General features: G+C 40.0%; 2 protein-coding genes across 10 annotated transcripts in view; one reads left to right on the top strand and one right to left on the bottom strand.

The window, feature by feature from the left end:
• The window catches only part of ARL13B (ADP ribosylation factor like GTPase 13B), a 36,813-nt gene extending 29,292 nt beyond the window's left edge, over window positions 1-7,521 (bottom strand). For 4 of the 9 annotated variants that reach the window (XM_017821930.1, XM_017821931.1, XM_017821932.1 and 1 more), the window contains exons 1-3: window positions 7,379-7,519; window positions 3,581-3,721; window positions 1,206-1,276 (exon numbers count right to left, since the gene is read on the bottom strand). In XM_017821930.1, coding sequence (XP_017677419.1) covers window positions 1,206-1,276; window positions 3,581-3,639 — 130 coding nt within the window. In that variant the 5' untranslated portion in view covers window positions 3,640-3,721; window positions 7,379-7,519. Of the gene's footprint in view, window positions 1-1,205; window positions 1,277-3,580; window positions 3,722-7,378 lie in introns of those variants that run through there. The other 5 variants (XM_017821936.1, XM_017821937.1, XM_017821938.1 and 2 more) reach the window with 3 other exon arrangements.
• Window positions 7,522-7,916: 395 nt separating this feature from the next.
• The window catches only part of PROS1 (protein S (alpha)), a 29,419-nt gene continuing 16,636 nt past the window's right edge, over window positions 7,917-20,699 (top strand). Inside the window, exons 1-7 of the mRNA XM_017821949.1 lie at window positions 7,917-8,030; window positions 12,194-12,351; window positions 13,146-13,170; window positions 13,501-13,587; window positions 16,818-16,940; window positions 17,710-17,832; window positions 19,623-19,748. Coding sequence (XP_017677438.1) covers window positions 7,970-8,030; window positions 12,194-12,351; window positions 13,146-13,170; window positions 13,501-13,587; window positions 16,818-16,940; window positions 17,710-17,832; window positions 19,623-19,748 — 703 coding nt within the window. The 5' untranslated portion in view covers window positions 7,917-7,969. The remainder of the gene's footprint in view (window positions 8,031-12,193; window positions 12,352-13,145; window positions 13,171-13,500; window positions 13,588-16,817; window positions 16,941-17,709; window positions 17,833-19,622; window positions 19,749-20,699) is intronic.

The following is a 20,699-nucleotide window of genomic DNA, read 5'->3' as shown; positions in this document are numbered from 1 at the left end:
TGCTAAGGGAAAAAAAACCCCATAATTGCATTATAAGGCAACTATTTAAACACTGCAAAACAGTCACAGAAATCAGAACTATCTTTTCCTTGAGTTTAGAAATACCCATATTTACCTCATCTTTTTTCCCCAGAAAAATAGGATTTTTAGAAATAACTGTCATATTGAGCTAATAAAGGGATTAAAGTGGATTTTGATATAGAATGGAAGGCTAAATAACTAAACACTCATGTTTTCAGGGCAAAGATTCAGGAATATGAGAGAATATCCTTAATTTTATTCCTGCTTTCTTACATAACACTAGTAAACAGAAAGTTGAGGTGGAGTCTCCAAGTCTGCCAAAACACTACTAAATACATTCTTGTTATTCACAAGATGAAAGTCATTTAGAAAGACAATTCCAGAAGTAGGGGGAAAAAATCCTACAGAGAATTTTCATTTTATCTCAAATTACATCCTGCTTGCACTGTGTCATTGGATGGTTCAAAGCAGCCTTCGAAATTAAGTTGTCTCTTACTGCTAATTTTTTAGGCACTAATTTCAGTGCTTTTCTGATGATAAATGATGACAAAAAATATGTATTATTAGAACCATCCTTAATGTTATTATACACACATATGCAATTTCCCTCTTTTTAACCTTTTTGTCATTATATATAATTACAACACTGATTTTTATATAAAGTTTGCACGTTACTGGATGGTCACCTGAGAGCAACCTGAGCACAGGCACACAAGTAAAAAAGAAAAATATGAAGTCCATTGATTTCTCTAATGTACACCAACATGTGAAGCAGATCTTTAACCAGAATATTTTCTATCATGGCATTAATTCAAAGTAATTATTACATAGAATGTGGTCTACAACCTTCAGAGTTTTTGTCCTACACTTTCGCTTAAATCAGCTGATGGAGACTAGCAGCTTGTTTGTAGTTACAATGTTCCCTCAGCTATTTATTGAACTGCTGAAAAGACCTTATTCTTGTCAAAAATATCCTATGATGCTCATGAAATTTAAAAAGAACCCAGAACATATTTTGTTGCAATTTAGCATTTTGCACACTTAACAATACAGTGGTCAGCTCAAGGCATATAAGCATCAAGATACTCTGAACATTTGGTTTTTTTGGGCTTTTCAGATTTAAATGATTGAAAATTAGGAATTATTCTCTCTCAGTACTTTTAGACAATAAATAACTTCCTTACCTCCTTGAATTCCTCGGACTGTAGCAGTTTTACCAGCATTATCAAGACCGACCATTATTAGTGTCACCTTCCTCCATAAGGATACAAATAAAAGAGAAAGATATTTAAAATCTTTTTCTCCCTCCAGCTAGACATCACTTATTTTATTATATTTTTTTAACACATGCATAGCAAATTTACCACCATACCAAGGAGTAGCATTGTTACAATTGCGTATCTGGTGTTCAGTATGTCAAACCGCCTGAATAGACAGAACAGCAGAACAAGGTATGAAATGAGAAGTCTATTATTGTGGTTTTAAGTTTCATATGAGACAACGATTTTGCTTTCAATTTGTATTTGCCTGCTGAAATTTAATTTCATGGTACTGTAAATTTTATTTGGTGTGGTCATGGTCCCTTTAACAATTCCTGGTAAAATGGTAATTTCATTTCCATTTCCCTGTACTTTTACCATCTCTCTGCCTCAAAGCTGTTCCTGTATTAGGAATTTATTTCTGTCTCCAGGAGTGCATCTGAACAACACTACACAGTACACAAAACTTGTGTAGACAGCACCAGATGCTGTAAATATTTACCAGAAGCGGATTTTAAACAAAGCAATAGGAAAAGCATGACTGTGTACTCCTCAGTTCTTCCTCCTATTCACAAACACTCAGAGCAGTCAAACGAAATTTGTTCAATTTTATGCCCCTTTAAGTGAAGTAATACTAAAAACATTGTTATTTCCAGACTTAAAACTGTAATAGTATCAAACATGAAGTATAATTTATGCAAGTTCTTTCAGAAGAGCCAAAAAGCTCTGAGAAAAGAATCTAAAAATGAAGAGTAGGATCATAATACATTATACTTTAACAGGAATCTAAAATTAGAACTTTTATAAGCTCACAATTGTCTCTAACACATTGGTAGTGTCAGAAAGCTACTCAATCCAATATAGTTCTTTGAACAGCAGCACCTTCTGTAAACTCTAAACTATGTAGCACTGAAGAAAAGAGCAAACCCTCCTACATGAGTGTGAAGTATAAATAAGTTTATTTATTTCCCATAGTTTGCACATAGTTTGAAACAAACTATGTACTATCTGTGCCTCTCTGCTACTTGGAGGAAAAAGCAAGATGTCAAAGTAATAGAAACAAAGAACAACAGCAGAATTCCATAAATGAGAATGGATCACCAAGCTACCCAGGAAATGCAGTATTAAGATACTTAGACAATAATAAGAAAATTAGTTTTACACTGGGGCTATTCTTGACAACAAAGTGTTTTAACACATTACACTTGAAAATTTCAAAATGCAAAACCTAAAACAATAAGATAAAACCCAAACAAACACAGTAGTCCTTGTGGCTTTCTACCATGGAGTGACTCCATCAGTGGACAAGCGAGGGACTATAGATGACATTTATCTGGACTTCCATAAAGTCTTTGATGTGGTCCCCCACAACATCCTTCTCCCTAAACTGGAGAGATGGATTCCAAGGTGGATAAGGAATTGGTTGGACAGACACATCCAGAGGGGAATGGTGGCAGCTCAGAGTCCCCATGGACATTAGTGACAAGTGGTGCCCCTCAGGGGTCCATATTCGGGTGAGTGTTATTTAATACCTTCATCAATGACAGAGATGAAGGGATCCCCGTTGGAGTGAGTCCAGAGGAGGGCCACCAAGTGGATTTGAGGGATGGAGCACCTCTATTACGAGGAAAGGCTGAGAGAATTGGGATTGTTCATCCTGCAGAAGAGTAGGCTTTGGGGTGACCTAATTGCAGCCTTCCAGTACCTGAAGGAGCCACAAGAAAGCTAAGAGGGACTTTTTACAAGAGCTTGAAGTGACAGGACAAGGAGGAACAGCTTCAAACTGAAAAAGAGTAGGTTTAGATTAGGTATTAGGAAAGAAGTCTTTACTGTGAGGGTGGTGAGGCCCTGGCACAGGTTGCTCAGAGAAGCTGCGGATGCCCCATCCCTGGAAGTGTTCAAGGCCAAGTTGACAGGGATTTGAGCAACCTGGGATAGTGGGAAGTGTCCCTGCCCATGAGGGTGGAACAAGATGATCTTTAAGATCCCTTCCAATCGAAGCCATTCTATGATTCTGTAACAAACATTTTAGCACCACCCTATAATGCTCAACCTGAGGAAACAGGACATGAAAGACAGTATTTTGAATTTTATACTTTCCTGAAGTCAGAAACAAAGCACCCAAATTGGAGATGATTAACATTTCATTTTTAAGATCAGAAGATGTATTAATTATCTCCTGGAGAAAAAAACTGATGGATTTTTGTAACTGAATTAAAAAATACGAAGCAAATGAAGTAAAGTATAGGCGGGATACAGGAAGACCAGCACAGAAATGTAGAATAGCTTCCCATGTTTACCTGACAGGTTCCCGCCACCGTTTTAACCAGTTGCAGCAATTGGCCATTAGACTGAACATCCCTCTTCACTATCCATCCAGAGCCATCCAGAAACAATGTGGACAGGCCAGAGCAACCCAAAAAGACTTTGTCTTGTCACTGCTGCTAGCAAGGAAAAGAAGGGAAAAAAAGGCATGGTTAGCCCCTATGTTTAACCAAGGCAAGGCATTTCCCTATCTGTTCATGTTCACTTAGCCCATGACAGTCCCATTATTTCTTTCTCTTTTCCATCCTCTCAAATTTCATGTGCCCCCATTTTACGTATCTGGGCAGCAACAACACAGTATTCACATAAAATAATAATGCAAGGCAACTGCACACAAGGAAACCTGCAAGTTAGAGGAGCAAGATGTATCAAGCTACAAATTTCCAGTGCTTGCCTTGCTGACACATCCCACAGTTCTGCTGAGGGACGGAAAGTAAGGACCAATTTCAAGCATGAGTAAGGCTTATAAGAACATAACAGAATAAGGCATTAAAAGCAAACACAGAATGTCCCTACCTGCTAAGTGTATTCATTTAACTGTCAACTACTTTTACACAAAAAGATCCCACAACAAGGAAACTGGGTTCTCTATTGAGTATTTTGAGGAACTGGCAACTGTATCTAGTAATGGTCACTAAATTAAATAGAAGTATCAATTACTTCCATCATTTCACAATCCCACTTTCTACTCTCTAAGGAGAAAGAAACTGAGAACAGTCCTCTTTTTCACACTGCTCTATGAAACAAACAATGGAGAATAACTGTGTGATATGTGCTTGCCTATTTTGTTGTACACACATTTATATTTATTTATGTTTATATATATTTATTTATGAAACAGTAAAGCTTACACGAACCATGCAGTCAAGGGCACAGAGATACAAAAGCTTTAAAACTCCCTCAGTTATCCAAGTTACAATAATCCTATGGCAAACAACAGTAGTTGTCCAGGTAAAGGCCTTTTACTTTACTGTATATTAGAGTCCAGCACTTGTTAGGGGTTGGAAAAGGCTGTTTAGGTTGTTTCTCCCCTGGGAAAACACAAAGTCATTTGTGGGATTATGTTTTCTCAAGTGCACTTGGTGGGTAACATGGAAGGGTGGGGAAATCCAGTGTGCATCTCAAGGAAATTTAAACTCGGGGGAAAATAACCCATGATTTGAGTTTTATGTTATAGGATGTGCACTGTCACCTCAGCTCATCTCAGCTCCCATTTTGATCAGCAGATTAAGCTAAGAAAACAACTGGATTCACATTAGGGCAGCTGGGATGCAGACATATATTCTCTACTGCCAACCTGCCTCCATGAGAAGATGAACTGAGAGTTGTGACACTCTGAATTACCACAGCAAGCCTCCTAAAGCTTGAGTCTCAAAATCCCTTTCATATTTTAAATTATAACTAACCTCAAATCAAGGTAATTTCAAATGATGCAGAAAACTGAATAATTAGAGATTATAACAACTTTCCAAATCTGTCATCTTTCAAATCTAGACAAAAGTGAAAAAGAATTGAGGAACTATCCCTAACAGACCTATGCTGTCCTTAAAAAACTGTGGTGGTTTAGATAATTTTATACAGGTAGGAACTGAGAGCTCTTCCTGATCCCATGAAGCTGCTGTATTCAAGGATGTCTTTGTGTGGATTTGCTGTCATTTAATATCAGAAATAGGTCAGATTTCTTTCGAAGCAGAGACAGATACTCTTTAAACATTTATATTCCATTGTACAAGAGAACCTGAGCTTCTCCACAGGAGAGCTGAGTGCATGAAGAACACAGAAGTTTTTAGAAAGTAGAGCAAGATGAATGCAATTATCACAAGTAGTAAAATTGAGCTCTGAAGAATACAAAATCATAAAAAAAATGCAGTGGGGTATGGTGCCTCAACCCACAAGCAAGTAACAACAGAGCTAACTTTGAGAACACAGTTACACAAATTTTCAGCTGGTTCTACTGAAAAGCAAAATGTAACAGCTCAATGAACAAAGTGTGCCATTGTCACTTTGTCAAATGACAAAAATGTGGCATTTTCAGTGCCTGAGCATCCCCACAGAACAATTCCCACGCCATATTATGCAGACCGTCCAGCTTTGCAAACTGCTCTCAGCACACATATGGCCCAGAGCATTCAAATGGGATTCAGAAGACCAGGAAAACTTGTTAAAGACTGAAGAGCAGAGGATTACTATGTCATAGCACAGGAATCTCTGTTTAAATATGGAATCATAAAGGCAGGTGGGCAGGAAGTCACAAATAAGACAAAAATTTTCACAAACATGCCACTACAAAGGGCATTCAACACTGCTGAAAAAATCACGGTAGGAAGGCAAATCACATCGTGTTATGGGAGCTTGGAGAGACTCGATCCCTGAAATATGTATGGCACGTGACAGGTATTTTATATGTTGCATTAATAACATCCAAAACCTGTTCCAGATACTACATGTCAGTTGAAACTTTTTGTGCCTGTTAAGGTCAAACAAAACCAAGGTCAGAAATACTTCACAGTTAAGCCAGTACACCATTTATGTAGCAGGTCACCACAAGTGCCAAGGACTAAGAATGTCAAAGATCCCACTTTTAAGTACAAAAAAAGGTGTAGCATAAAGAAAAACAAGACAAGTGCACTAACACTCTAGATTAAGATCAAGATCTAGCTTAAGATCAGGAGCCCTGATGCTGGTGATCCAAAGCAATGGGTAGCAGCAAGTCCAGCATCCAAAGTCATCTAATGAATATGTTTATCTACTTTCATATCAAAGTGCAAACCCAGCACCTTTTACACATTTTACTGTAAGAATCTTCATTAAATGTTGTGTCTTCAGTAGAGGCTTTTATAGTAGAGAATTCCTCTCAGTCACAGCAGGGTTTCATGTCCTTTGAAATGCAATCAAACAAACCATTTAAACCTGACCCTCCTCATGGAGCGTAATTATTTAATTTCCTACTGTAATGTTCCTCATCTGACGTGTTTGAATTTTATTTTATATATATATATAGACTTAAACAGAATTTTAGTTCTGTGTCGTTTTCAAACAGTGGTTTTCACATATCCATTAAGAAAATCTTTGCACCTCAATTAGCAAGGTCTTAGAAAAAGAAAAGTTCTGAAATGTTCCTAGTAAGGTACATATTTCTCAGATTAAGGTGATGGTGGGTTATCATTTTACAGAAAACTGAAAACCTTTTCCTTCTAGTAGCACAAAATTCCACTTCTCAGTTCTGCCAAGTCAAAAGATATTGGTCCTTAAAGCTGTCACTGGTTCCAGACAGAATAATGATGGGCTTCTAGCCAGAGCACGATTTTGAGAACTTCCAAAAAGTTATTCCTCAAGCAAAACTTAAATTTTGCAAGCGGCCGTTTCTGAGCATTTTAAGAACGATTTTAGAATCAAACTCCGAGAACCTCGGCGTCTTGAAAAGACTTGAAGCATAGGAGTATCTGCAAGAAAACAGCTATGAGACCGCCAGCTTTCCCGGAAAAGAAATGTCACTACAAGAAAACAGCTTTAGGACCTCCAGCTCTCCAGGAAAAGCAAAGTTACTACAAGATCCACTGCACTTCTCAGCCACGCTCCTCCCCTTCCAAAAAAGAAGCAACTGCAAAATCCAGACACCCATGCACGGTCCCTTCACTCGACTGTCCCACCGCGGAACGTGGGGTTTTTTTGTCTTATATGGAAAAAAACCCCACTTTCTAAGGGGGGAACACCTCCCCTTCCCGGCTGCCGAACCCCCACATGGCTGCGCTCCCCCCACCCTGGGCGCTCACCGGTGGCTCCGGCGGAGGGTCCACGGCGGCGGGACGTCGCGGTATCCCCCAGGCTGCGGCGGGGAGGAGCAGCCAGGGGCGGCAGCCCCTCTCCGGCCCCGCCACGCACGAGGCGGCTCCGGCTCCGGCTCCGTGCGAGGCGCCCCCGGCCCGTCACCCCGGGATACGGCGGACGGCGGCCGCAGAAGGACACACTTAATGGCGGGCAAGAGGGTTACCCGAGGCCCGGCCAATAGGACCGGGCGGCTCTGCCCGATCAGCCAATCAGCTGCGAGCATGACCCAATCACCACCGCCCCGTCCGCCTCGCTCCCCCGGCCCGTGCGAAAGTAAACACGGCGACCCTATAATAACAAGGGTCTATTAGAGCCGCTGTGCTTGTTTCGGTCCATTCTGCCTGGATGCCTGCGCAGCCCCATGTGCCCGGCCCACTGTGTCCGGTCAGACCGCTGCCCCGGCGCCCTGCTGACGCTCCCCGCAGGGCAGCGCTGCCCGGCCTCCCCCCGCCTCGGCCCCGCCGTCCCTCCCTCCCGCCCCCGGAGCCTCGCCCGGCCCCTCTGAGTAGCGCAGTCCCGGCCGCCCCCCGGCAGCGATGGGGCCGCGGTGGCTCCCGCTGCTGGCGGTGGCTATCGCGATGGCCCAGGCGGCGACCTGTGAGTGGGGAGAGGGAGAGGAGCGGGGGGGACGCGGGGGGACGGGCCGGGGTCGCGGGGACGGGGCCGCCTGGAGAGTGTGTGGAGCTCATCGGTCCCAAGGGATTCGGCAGCTTTCTGGGACAACCGGGTTGTGACTCGGCGCCGTGAGCGGCTTTGGAGCTGTTTATGGCCAAGGGGAAAGTGTCCCTTCACGGGATTCCCTCCCAGGAACAACCCTTGGGGATAGATCGAGGTCTCCGGGAGACACCGCGTTATTGTGCGGTCCCTGACTTTTGGTAAGTTCAGACCTAGGTAAGGGCTGCTTGCTCTCACAGATTAAAAAACAGTAATAATAATAATAAAGTCTTTTCGAAACAGAAGTCTTTGAGCCTTTTAGTAGTAAAAGACTGTATCTGGAACAAGCTCAAAGTAAGCCTCTTTCTGACCCATTTTACTAATGATTAAACCGGCAGAAGAGAAACCCAGTGTTTACCATTCAGGCTTTCTGTTTGAGTGCTGGGGTTTCTGACTCGAGAAGGGAACAGTATCGAAAGATGAAAGTCAATTTTTTAACTTTTTTTTTAACGGGTTCTAAAAATAAATCTTCTAACGAGTGTTTCATAATGTTCTTTTCTCCTGTTTTCATCATATTTTCGGTTCCATGTATCTCTCCATTGCATACCTTGTCACTTTCTCTTTTCACAATAGCAGTGTCCTGCTAATGCAAAATTTCTGTGGTCCATATAGTCCAGCTTCCTGTCCCTCTCTCTGAACAATGGCAGGGATTTCTGGAATGGCAGGGAGGCAGGAAGAGAAAACAGCTTAATGATGCAGCTTGTACCGTTCAATAATCATAAATGAAAGTTGCCTCTCTGCTGGTCTTAGTGCAGTTGTTTGGTCAAACACCCAATGAGGGACACATTTTGGAGAAGGAACAGATAAATATTAGTGGCTGACTTTTTTTTTGTTGGCTGCATAAAGCTTATGTCACTGGTAAGCATTTTGGGAGACTCTAGTCCTGGAATTTTGGAGCTGTTTGCAATACAACAGCATCACATGTCCTTTTTATTCAGTTTATGGGGGCTCCGAGTTTCTGGGAGAGAGCGGAACTGCTTTCTATGACTGGGGGATTAGGTAAGGAGCTCTAAGTTAGGTTTAAGTGGCCCACTTAAGGCAGGTTTGTGGTTGCATCTGCACAATAAAACAGCTGTAAGAAACTACTGAATCTCTTCCTCTCCCACAATGTTTCTTTTTTTAGTAGCATTACTTCTAAACAGGTGCTTGATAAGTCATCACTATACAGTGTCTGTACAACACCTATGGAAATTGTAAGGCATGATGCTTCAGTGATAACCGAGTGAAACACACCAAGTGCATTAAGGGTTAACTGTTGGTTTGGCAGGGTCAGAAGTGGGCTGGAGTTTCCTGTAATCAAACTGGCAGCAGTAGCAGTCAGGATTGTTTTTTAATAAAGGTCCTATCATAATCTTTGTAATTAAAACACAGATTATTAAATACACTAGAAATTCTGTGTATGGGAGTTGAAATATTTGCACTAAACCCCATGGAATTTGCTTTGAGTTACATGTTTTATTTAAACTCAATGCCATAGGAAATCACCTTAGGAGAAGGATAAACAGCTGTGATATAGGGGAAAAGACCTGTTTCCATTACCCCACTGTGTACTGAAGACATGAGGTAGAAAGTGTTATATCTGTTTGCATGCACTTGAAGTTTTCTTGTGTTTTATTTACTGTAAAACTGTATGAAAATGAGAATGATGCAGCTAAAAGTCAAAACAAGATTGTTTAAAGTCAGCTGTGAATTAGGCCTCATCTACACCACAGAGCCTCTGCCCCAAAGCTATGTCAGCCTGTTTGTAGAAACCTTCAATGCAAATAAAATCAGCAGATGTGGTACACAATTTTACTTTTTTTGTTGTTACTCCTTTTGCCTCAGAATAGATAGTTCTTCTGCATCCTTCTTATTAACTTGCTTTTGTGTAGTGACAAAGCATTTACTCAAAGTAATTAAAATGACACTGCTAGCAACAGTGGATGGTAAGTTATCAGAGTGTTTTCCTGGGAGTGCTTTCCAATGCAGTTAGGGTTCAGAAAAGGTCTTAGGAGGCCTTTCTTGTCCTGTCATCTCTCTGTGCATTTTGCCAGTCTCCCAGGAGACAGCATGTTAGTGGTGGGCTTTTGGATTGAGAGAAAACGTCTAAGACATCCACAGTTGCAGAGTTTCCAGTTCGTTGCTCCTCCTCTCTGCTCAATGAAGAACAATCAGAAAATCCAAATCCACCTCTTGAAATATGTTGTTAACAGCCTTTCTTGAGACATGCTTCTGGTATACCTTAAGGATTGTGAAAGTGGAAGACAGTAGCAGAGAAAAGCAGGCTTGAAGCATTTCTTTTGTGACAAGAATTTTGCGGAAAGTGGAGGCACAGAAAATAAGATGAGGTTGTTCTTTCTCCAAACAGTTTCCTTGAGGATCAGTTTCACCTTGCAGGGTTCCTTCTTTTCTCCATGGATTAGCATGTCTATAAGAAAAAATGAATCGTCAAATACCAGACTGATACATTTATGAGCAGGGAAGGACACAAGCTGACCTCTCCTCCTTGCATTCCTAAGCAGCTTGTGATTGCTCTTTGAGATAAAGGTGTGCTTTAAAACTTTGGAGGTGTGCTGTAGTACATCCACCTTATGCTAAAGAAATTTTATCTATTGCCTTTCTGGAAAGATTAATCTTACCAGAGTGAAAGCAAATAGATCAGTTTGGAGGTACAAGCTCACCCCACATGAAATACATTTGGGATGCTGTAACAGAAAGGTTTCTTCAGGTCATTATCCAGTGTTGCAGAGTGCTTCAGCTGTGTTCCTTGGAACTTGATAGAGACCGTAAGGTGTTTAGGATGGTATGGTTTTATTAAATATGTCATCTAAAAGCCATTCTCGATTCAGGTTCTGGGCCTCATTAGCTACTCTTTAAGTTTTCTCTTTCCTGTCAGTGCACAGAAATTGGGAGGCTGGTTCCCTGACACTTGGCTGCTCATGTGTCTCAAGAAGGTGCTCTGGGTTTGAGGTGTTATCTGCTCATGATGAGACTGAATTGACTGTGTCTGCTTGAATTGGTCTTGTCTGCAGACCTGTGATGAATAGGTATGAACACCAAATCTGATCTGTGCTGCAGGTGTCAGGACCCTCACACAGTTGTGCTCCCCTGAAAGGTTAAGTTGTGCAAAGGCTGGTAAAAGAAGGGCAGGTGTAGAAGTGTAGGTACTCTCTAGTTAATGTGTCATCCATGCTCTTTAACCGTGTCAGCTGGACTTTTTCCAATTATGCTCATCCATTTTTTCCTTTATCACAAGATGTGTCCAAAAGTTAAACACAAGGCAGTCTGATTTAGTTGCTGTTCCTGTAGTGTTGTCTCTAAAAAGAACACCGAAGCAAAAATATCTTTCATTTTTAGTATCATTTCTCAACTCACCTATTTGTTCACCATTTGTGTAAAAGTCAATAAAATGACAATAACAAGATATATGAAAATTAAGTAACAACACATAACATGATGGATCTGAAATATAACAGTTAGCTAGGATTCTATTTTATCTTGGTAACCTATGAATGTATTCATAGGTTATCTGAGATTTCTCACCTTTTACTTTGTAAAAGTTCTGTAAAGTTCTGAAAAATAAAATTACATTTATGTTAATTACATCTAACAAGTAGCGTGACTTTATAAGACATATTTTTGGTCTCACATGACTTAAATAGTACCAGAATATTTACTCCTAGATCACTGAGACAGGTATTATAAGAGGCTTTGCAGCTTTTTTCCGCTTGCTGGTCACATATCTCATTTTGTAATACTCATAACTTAAAAAAAAAAAAAAATTTGTCCTGAATATGAGAGTTAAATTATGCTTTGGACATAGCATTGCACAAACATTTTGGTGACTCAGGATTTCTTTTTTTGGTCAGAAACAGCTCCCCCAGATACAGAAAACAGACTCCTAGGATCTGTTGACCACAGTTTTCAAAATGACAGTGAACTCAGCTCTTGACTAAGCATTTAATTCAGAATTTTGTGTTATGTTCTCATATTTATTCAGTGTTTATAACTTTTTTCAGCTGTTAAAAAGATAGATAAATAGTGACAGCTTCTTTGTTTCTCCAAAGTTTTATCCCAGCAATATGCCTCCCAGTTCCTGCTCAGGAAACGTCGAGCCAATTCTTTTATGGAAGAAAGTAAGAAAGGAAATCTAGAAAGAGAATGCATTGAAGAATTATGCAATAAGGAAGAAGCCAGGGAAGTCTTTGAAAATAATCCTGAAACTGTAAGTATTTTATGAATATCTGTGACATAGATAGTTCTTTGCAGAGGGAAAGCCAGAAGTACATAGAATTCACACTTCAAAGCTATAAGAATCTTAATGAAAGGGTTAGATTTAACTGCTGCAAGATTTTTTTCAAACTGAGGAGGACTTGATTCCTCAGTTCAGTACCACTGCACATTGTTTGGTAGCAGGTATATTTTATTTACCTTTTTACTACAAAAGGTTTATTATATTTTGCAAACTACATCAGTTCCAAGTTCTGTCTTTGATAACATTGGATATATGTGGCTATACTAGTTGTTAAGTTTAAATAGTTTCAGTAGTCAATGGTCAATTGCTTTTAATAATTTTTGCTTTAGTAACACTTTTCATTTTATTTGTAATGAAGTTGGTGTGAGAAGTTAGATGTATTCCAGGGGGGTTGGTTTGTTTTAGGTTGAAAACAGAAAATAAAGGAGCCTAGCTCTACATCCAATAACAGCATCAGACCAGATCCTCCCATTTAAAGAGAATTTTGAAAGTAATTTTGACACCCAGTTCATTTTCATTGCCTTCATTTTGCAAGTTCCCAATTCAGTGCAGTATCTTAATCTCTCCATTGAATCTTGTGTGTATTAAATAATCTACTTGTTTAGGCTAAACAACAATGATATAGAAAGCTTGGCCTATATTCTATGAGTCAAAGCAACTTTTTAATTTGTTTGTAGTCCTAATACCAATATATTTTAGAATATATTCAGTGATATATTTTGCTCTAATTTTATCTACCTGAAATTTTTCTTTTCTTTCCGCAGGAGTATTTTTATCCCAAATATTTAGGTAAGTACAAAAAAAACCCCCAAACAACTCTAGTATATAATTCCCTGATCCTCTCATTTGGATAATACTGGTTTAGTTATTCTGCCCAGAGCACTCGAATGATTTCCATGCTGATTATAATGCACAGAATCTCCCTGAGCGCTTAGATCCTTAGTGCAGAAGCGCTCAGGAGGTTGCTCTGTGATCAGCCCAGCCGTCCTTAACATGCCCAGACAAGTTTCCTAATTCAAGCTTTGGGAACAGACTCTTTGAAGATGAATGAGCTTGTTGTGATTTCAGTCTAAATGAGTGCTAGTATCACCAGCAGATCCTGTGGGTTTGCATTTGCAGGCTGCCTTGCCTCCCATCGAGCTGGGGTTTTCAGGGTTGCTGCAGTTACTCCTGATTCTCCAGCTGACCTGAGGGCCTGTGTCAAGGGTAAGCGCTGCTGTTAAATGCTTTACCTAATGCACTCACATCTAAGAACACGTGCATGGCTACAAAGCAGTTCCCATAGGCAGAAAAACAGACAAATAACCATTTAACTCAATAATCTAAAGCAGAAATGGACAAAAAATGTTAGGTGAGACAGAGCATTTTCAGAGAAAGCAGTTTAAGTGACTGGTTTTAGCTTTATGAAGCACCCTGGAAAAGAACTATGACTAAGTGCAAAATGGAAGGCAGAATTCTCCTGGAAACAGAAGTGTCCTACACGAACCCACCAACATTCCCCAGTTCCTCTGTACTCTACTATGTCTTTAACTCTTTGCATCTAGCAAGTCATGTTCTATTAGTTAAGGTAACTGGTTAATTCTTTGTTGTACCACTCTTTGGCCCATAGCTGCACTGTGACCATTCATGAAGTGGGTAACATCAGCTGAAAAATTCAAATCTTACACGGAACACAGTCGTTGACTCCCCAAAAAAGGACAGAAAGCATGAAACTTGTGATGTTTCTCAAATATTTTATTTTTATGCCTTTATCCATTCGTAAATCCAGTGTGAATTGTGTTCTCGTTAGTAAATTCACGGGAACCAATTTTTACCATATTCCCTACTTGCCACAGTTGAAACATCTCTCTAAACCTCTTAAACTTTTACAGCCTAGTTATATCAAAGAAACCTTCAGTTTGTTTGAGTGGGAATGGGGACACTTAACCTTCTGACACTGTTTTTGTCACTGAAAACAATGGTAGGCAAAAAAAAAAAATCCTCAATAATTACACTGCACATGGTCACGGATGAACATATTTTCCAGATCACTTGTCCAATGTGACTGCTGCTGTCACAAGCTAAAATATGCTCCCATTCATGTCTTTCTCAGTCTCATTAGAGGTCCCAGGAGGAAAGGATTTAGCAGAGCTGTGTGAATATGTATTATGCAGTGAAAAAAACCTAGTTTACTTGATAGTCATTGTATTTCTCCCTTTGGGTTCACATTATAAAATCAAATTAAATAAATTATTACTAGTCACTAGGATAAAGGAGAAGTGTGTATGCATAAAATTTTCAAATGTTTATAAGGCTTAAATTTATGCACGTTTCTGGAGGGGAGCCACTGCTGAGACAGTGGAATTTAAAATTCCTATTAAAACTATGTAACTTTTTTTTAAAATGTGTTTTTATTGAGACAAAGGTTTTGCGATACCGATATCAACTTTTTTTTTTTTTTTAGTTTTAGAAGTTTTGTCTTCCTGAACTTCTCAACCCAGATGGTTTTGATACTGTCAAATGAAAAATCCAATTTTACTAATGAGAAATAAATAAATAATTGTAATTAAGTTTATTATAATACAGTGAATACTTTCAATCTCAAGCTGAAAAAAAATCAAGGAATAAAAATAGCAATGCGAGCAGAATTGAAAAATAATTTGTCCAAATTATTTATTTGAGAACACAAAGGAACATACATTTTAAAGACACAGATGTCTAGATAAACAATTATAAAAATCAGTGAATAGATTGACTGCTTAATCCTCATCTAGGAAAGACAAGGAAAATTCTGCAGTTCTTTAGTTCTTTTGAGTGAAGTAAGAAATGTTTAAGAAACCCAGTGAGGTGTTATGTACAGAATTGCAACAAGTTTTCTGTCTTCAGGAACATACTTGCCTTTTCATTCCACTTTTTTGAATATGAACATCACTGAATCCTTTCAACTTTTCATTCTGCGGTCTGGTTTTTAGGACATTATTTTATTTTTTTTAAAGCATGTCTCAGATTCAGACATTCCAGAGCTTTAAAGTAGAAACAATGCATTTATAATGTTTGGAGGCCTGCAGAAAAATAATCCAAAAAGACAACATCATAGTCAGCAGACACAAATACAACAATGCCTTATATGGTATGCTGATGCAAATATGGGAACTGCTGAAAGAAATGTATGTGTTTCAGTTGGAGAGAAAAAGGCAGTGAATTCTGTGTTCTCTGCCCCAGTCTACATATTTTGAACTTTGCTTTCTGAGATCTTGCTGGCATGTATAAAGAGTCTTCAGTTGCTCTTTATAATGCTGTGGTAGTTTGGTCTAGGCCTTCCTTGGTGACCAGTTTGTAACCAAGGAAGGGTTCAGATTTACCCAGTATTCCCTACGATTTTTACGTAAGCCAGGCTATAAGAAGAAAGGAGGAAAGGCCTTCGCTCTCTTTCCTTCCGGTGGCTTGGAGGTGCAGGTTCCCTGCTGTTGAGTCTATCGTTATTGAGGAGCGAGGCCTGGTAAGACCTTGTCGACGTTGGGAGGCAGAGGTTGCCGGCAATCGTTCCAGAGCGACTTTCTGTTGTCCCAAGGAGAGTAGTGAGATATTTCTTTGCTAACTCTTTTAGTTGCTAGATCTCGGGCTACTGATTGGGATATATATATATATATTTTATTTTGGTTTTGTTCCTTTTCCCTTCCCCCTTCCCTTTTCCTTGTGAAATTGTATATATATTTCAATTGTATATAACTGTAACATAAGTGTAAATATATTTATATATATATTGCTTTAGCTGTCTCTCTCTCGTTTTGGTTTTCTTGGTTGTTTTTTTTCTCTCTTCTCTCTGAGGTTTTGGGGGGGATGGGACTTCTTGTGGTAAGGTTTGGAGACTTGGCAGGGAGCCAGCTTCAAACCATATCAAATGCAGATTTGTTTGTCATTGAAGTTAATATTTGTAAAAGGTGACAGTATTAAATGCTGATGTATCCAGCCTACCCTTGACCTGGATGGCCAAGGCAACCTGAGGTGCCAGTTTCTCTGTAAAAGTGACCCTTCTTAAATAGAGAAACTCATCTAATTTTGAAGTCTTGGTATTCTTGAAATTTTCATCTGTCTACTGAAATTTGTGGCAATATGATGGGGCAGAGCACTGTTCTTTAAAAAGTGAAATACATCCATAAAATGTAATGAAAATAGTAACAAGTCTGAATTTGGTCATATTTTGCAGGCATTGGCATGGTTTGGCAAGTAATTTGTCTTCTAGTTGTTTTCTGTCTGACAAAGAAAGTATGGTGGCTTGGTATGTTCTCAGTCACTTGTAAATTAGTAGCAATATGGTTGTGGGGCTACTTGATGTTCTGCGTCAAGCCCTTTGCCATTTCCTGACAGGTACCTCTAGGAAGAGAAGAAGAATAAACTGATTTCCGAGGAAAAATAACACCAAATAACAAGTCTTTTCAATGTTTTCCGTCCGACAGAAATTTCAAACCAGTGCAGCCCTCTGCCATGCCATAAAGATGGATATAAGGATTGCATAGATGGACAAGGCAAATACACATGTGTCTGTAAACCAGGGTGGAGAGGAGAGAACTGTGAAGAAGGTATAGTCTTTGATCTCATATGTTAGTTCTCAGGAGTACAATTACAGTTCTGCTGTTATTGAATAGTATTTCAGTTGGTTGTATTTTGGTTTTGTGCTGGTTTAAAAGTTAACCAGCAGGGGAAATGAACTCAACTCAAAGGAGAGATTATAAGTCAGAATAACAATTTATTAAAATAATACAATAAGTACAATTATACAAACAAACAATTGGTCTTAACCCACAAAACCCAAATGTATAACCCAGCACCCTGGGGCATGAACAAAGTGGTGTTCCTTGGGCCCCCCCCCTTGAGTCCAAAGTAAAGGGAGAGGGGAAAAAACCTGCTGGTGGGAGAGCTGTTGCAGTCTGGTCAAAAGTGGTGATTGCAGTCCAGTTGAGGGCGGTGGCCTCAGTCTGGTTGAGAGCGGTGAGCTGCAGTCTTCCTCTGGATCCCACGAGTGGTGGAAAGGTTCCGAAACTCCAGGTTTATATATTCTCCAGTTCAGGCAGGAATGTTCAGTCTTCCCCTCAGAGCGGGGAATTCCATAAAAGGATGCTTAATCCTTCCCTCAGAGCGGGGAATTCCGTAAAAGGGTATGAGGATGCTCAGTCCATAAAGGGGTATGAGGGTGCTCAGAAACATCCCCCCCCCACCTCGCAGGCCCCCCCTCCCGACAACAGTTTCTGGGAAATGGCATGGAGGGCCATAGAATACACAGTTTTGGGCTACACCCATCCAGTGATGAATCGGTCCCAGCTGTTTTAACCAGGACAGTTTTCCTTCCAGATATAAATGAGTGTGAAGACTTTAATGGAGGTTGTAGCCAACGCTGTTCCAATTTACCTGGGAGCTACCGTTGCTTATGTGAAGATGGATACTTCATGCACTCGAACAAACGGGATTGTGGAGGTACAAAGTGAGACTTAAGAACATTATTACGTGACAATACACTGCCTGCTGACTAGAGAGAGGAAAGAATTTAGTCCAATAGTTCCATAAATGCTCCAAGTTCATAAAAGGTTGTATTGCCTCTGAAGGATGCAGCCATGCTTTAACTTGGTTACTCACTGCAAGCATTTCTGACAATCACATAGTGATCCAGATCAAGGAGAAAAAAAGAAAGAGGAAAAAGGCTGTAGATGAAATTCTTCTTCATTTCAGAGCTCCATAAAGCTTGGTTTTGTCCCTTACCAGTCTCACATATGCTTTAAGCATGCTAAAACAAGAATCTAAAGTGGTGTGACCAACTAATATTGTTACCATGGAAATCCCGCCTGGGTTTTGGCTGAATCATAATTAGTGATGCTGCTCTTTTGGGAGTTTGAAGTTCATTGGAGAAGAAACTATTAATGATTCCAAAAATTCTCATAATGGAAAGAGAGATTTGGCTTTTATTCACCCAGAATAATTTTTTTTCTGTGCCTGCCTGTGTCTGTTATTATTGGCCATGACCTACGTGCTTTGTTCCATTCCGGATAAAGACCATGTACTGATATAATTAGCAATTCTTACTGCATAGTTAGAAAAAAATACAACTTCATTCTATTTTAATGTCATGTTTTATTGCCAAACTATGACAACAGTTTTGGATAATGTCAAATAATTTAAGAGACTGAATTTGATGGCCATCTTCAGCTATCACTTTCTTTAGTCTATAAATTTTTGTGAATTAATAACTTCCAAAGTAATGCCACAACAACCAAAGACTGTGGTTTTGTCAAAAAGGGCAAGCAGATAAGTTGGTTAGAATCTCTGTAATTCTTGCAAAGATACTGGAAAATTTGGTTAAAAAATAATCAAAGATAAAAATAGATGGCTATACCTTAGTACCTCGAGTACCAGTTCTGTCATTTGATAAACTGGATTTAAGTATTTCATTACATCCAACTACAGTTATACAACTAGGAATTTGGAATACACACAATAACTGTAGAAAGGTAGTCCAAACTCAGGACAGCTTTGACTTAATAAGGTTCCAGGAATCCTGGCAAGCCAGTGGCAGACTCTATTCTCCCTGTGGTGCACCATTTCCACTACTACTAAACCACAGAGAAAACTGGAATGATCCCTGCACATACAAGTGGGGATGAAGTACTACCAGGGTTCTGGTATTTTTCTGTCCAAAAGACATTTAGTAAGATTGATGCTATGTGCTGAGTCCAGTTGTCACATCTGCATTGTGAAAATGACGGTGAAAAACTGGAAACACCCCAGAAGACAGACGCTAAAATGGTTTGAGGGATAGAGAGACAGTGAGGGACTCGAACACCTGTCAGCAGAGCCAATTAAAAGACAATTGTGACATGAATTGATTGTAGCATGTAAGAACCTCCAACAGGATTATCTCTTGTCTTTCTTTCTGGATGTCTTTTTCTAAGGTAGGATTTTATTCTGCAGTCTGGCTTAGTTTACAGGAAGTCTACAGGCTGTTTCTCTCCCTGCCTTCCTGGACAAGCGTCACTTTTCCTGTTACCCACAGAACACATGAAAGAGTGAGAAAGGCAGGCAGAGACTTTTTTTTCCACTGAGGGCATGCAGAGGTGTGTTTTCCCTCTGGAAATCTTTATGGCTATAGCTGTAGTCTGCTAAGAAAGCATGGTAGACCAGTTTTCCAGCCTCACTCAGTTTGGATAGGGTTAGGAAAAAAAATTATATGGAAGAGAGTGACTTGGTTTTTAATAACTTGTTTGTATTTCTAGATATAAATGAGTGTGTGCTATATCCAAACATCTGTGGGACAGCCATTTGTAAAAACACCCAGGGAAAATATGAATGTGAATGTGCAGAAGGCTACACATATAATTCAACTTCCAAGAACTGTGAAGGTAGGGCTTTGCTCCCAACCCACTCCTTTTCTCTTTCATCTTCTCACCCTTCCCGTTTTCTTTTTTTAATCCATGGCTACACCAAACTCCAGCCCCTCATCCAGTGGTGTATTTCTTAATCTTCATGCTGTTTATTAAATGATGACTCAATTGTTTACTCTTTCAGAGGTTCAGTCAGGCTATATTACATGTAGTGTATGCAGTTGCAATGACTTATTCCCAAACATTGGATTCTCAGTTCATGGGATCTCTCCTTTCCCGCTGCAGGGAGGACTTTAAGTCCAAGCTCTAAAAAACTGTCTGACATGTTTCTTGCAGGTACCTTGGACCAATGTTTGAGGACCCGACCATTACTAGAGTATTTTGTTCTTTGTTTTTAATCATCATTGCAGTTATCATCATGGCTAGGCTTTGTGAACGAAGATTTGGGAAGGGCTCTACCCACGTTTGTTACAAGCGCGCTGGTGGCTAAAAAGGCCAATACAAGATAGACCCGTCCGGTTGCAAAAGGCACAGCAGAAAGGCTCCTTAGCTGGTATATTCTGCAAGGCATGATTCTTTCTGCGTTGTCTTTTCTCCTCAAGAGTGATCCTGTGTGCTTTCTCTAAAGAAGCAGCAGCATTAAAGATAGTGTGTCTCCAGACCTCCCGATTGGAGGCCAGAGTAGACCAATTATGATGATCAATATGGCCAAGGCTGAGATGTTGTTTCAGGGAGTCCTTGTATCTTCTCTTCGGGGTTCCTCTCTTGCAGCAGCCAATGGCAAGTTCACCATAAAGCAAGATCTTGGGGAGGCGGTGGTCCTTCATCCTTGAGACGTGTCCTGCCCAACACAGCTGAGTTCTCAGCAACATGGCCTCAATACTTGTGATTGCTGCTTGTTCTAGAACAGACGTGTTAGTCACGTAATCTGACCAGTGGATGTTTAGGATTGTACGGAGGCAGCGTTGA

The sequence above is a fragment of the Lepidothrix coronata genome, unplaced genomic scaffold, assembly GCF_001604755.1.
Source record: "Lepidothrix coronata isolate B3197 unplaced genomic scaffold, Lepidothrix_coronata-1.0 Scaffold93, whole genome shotgun sequence".
Classification (NCBI taxonomy): domain Eukaryota; kingdom Metazoa; phylum Chordata; class Aves; order Passeriformes; family Pipridae; genus Lepidothrix; species Lepidothrix coronata.
This window is presented reverse-complemented; position numbering and strand designations above follow the sequence as displayed.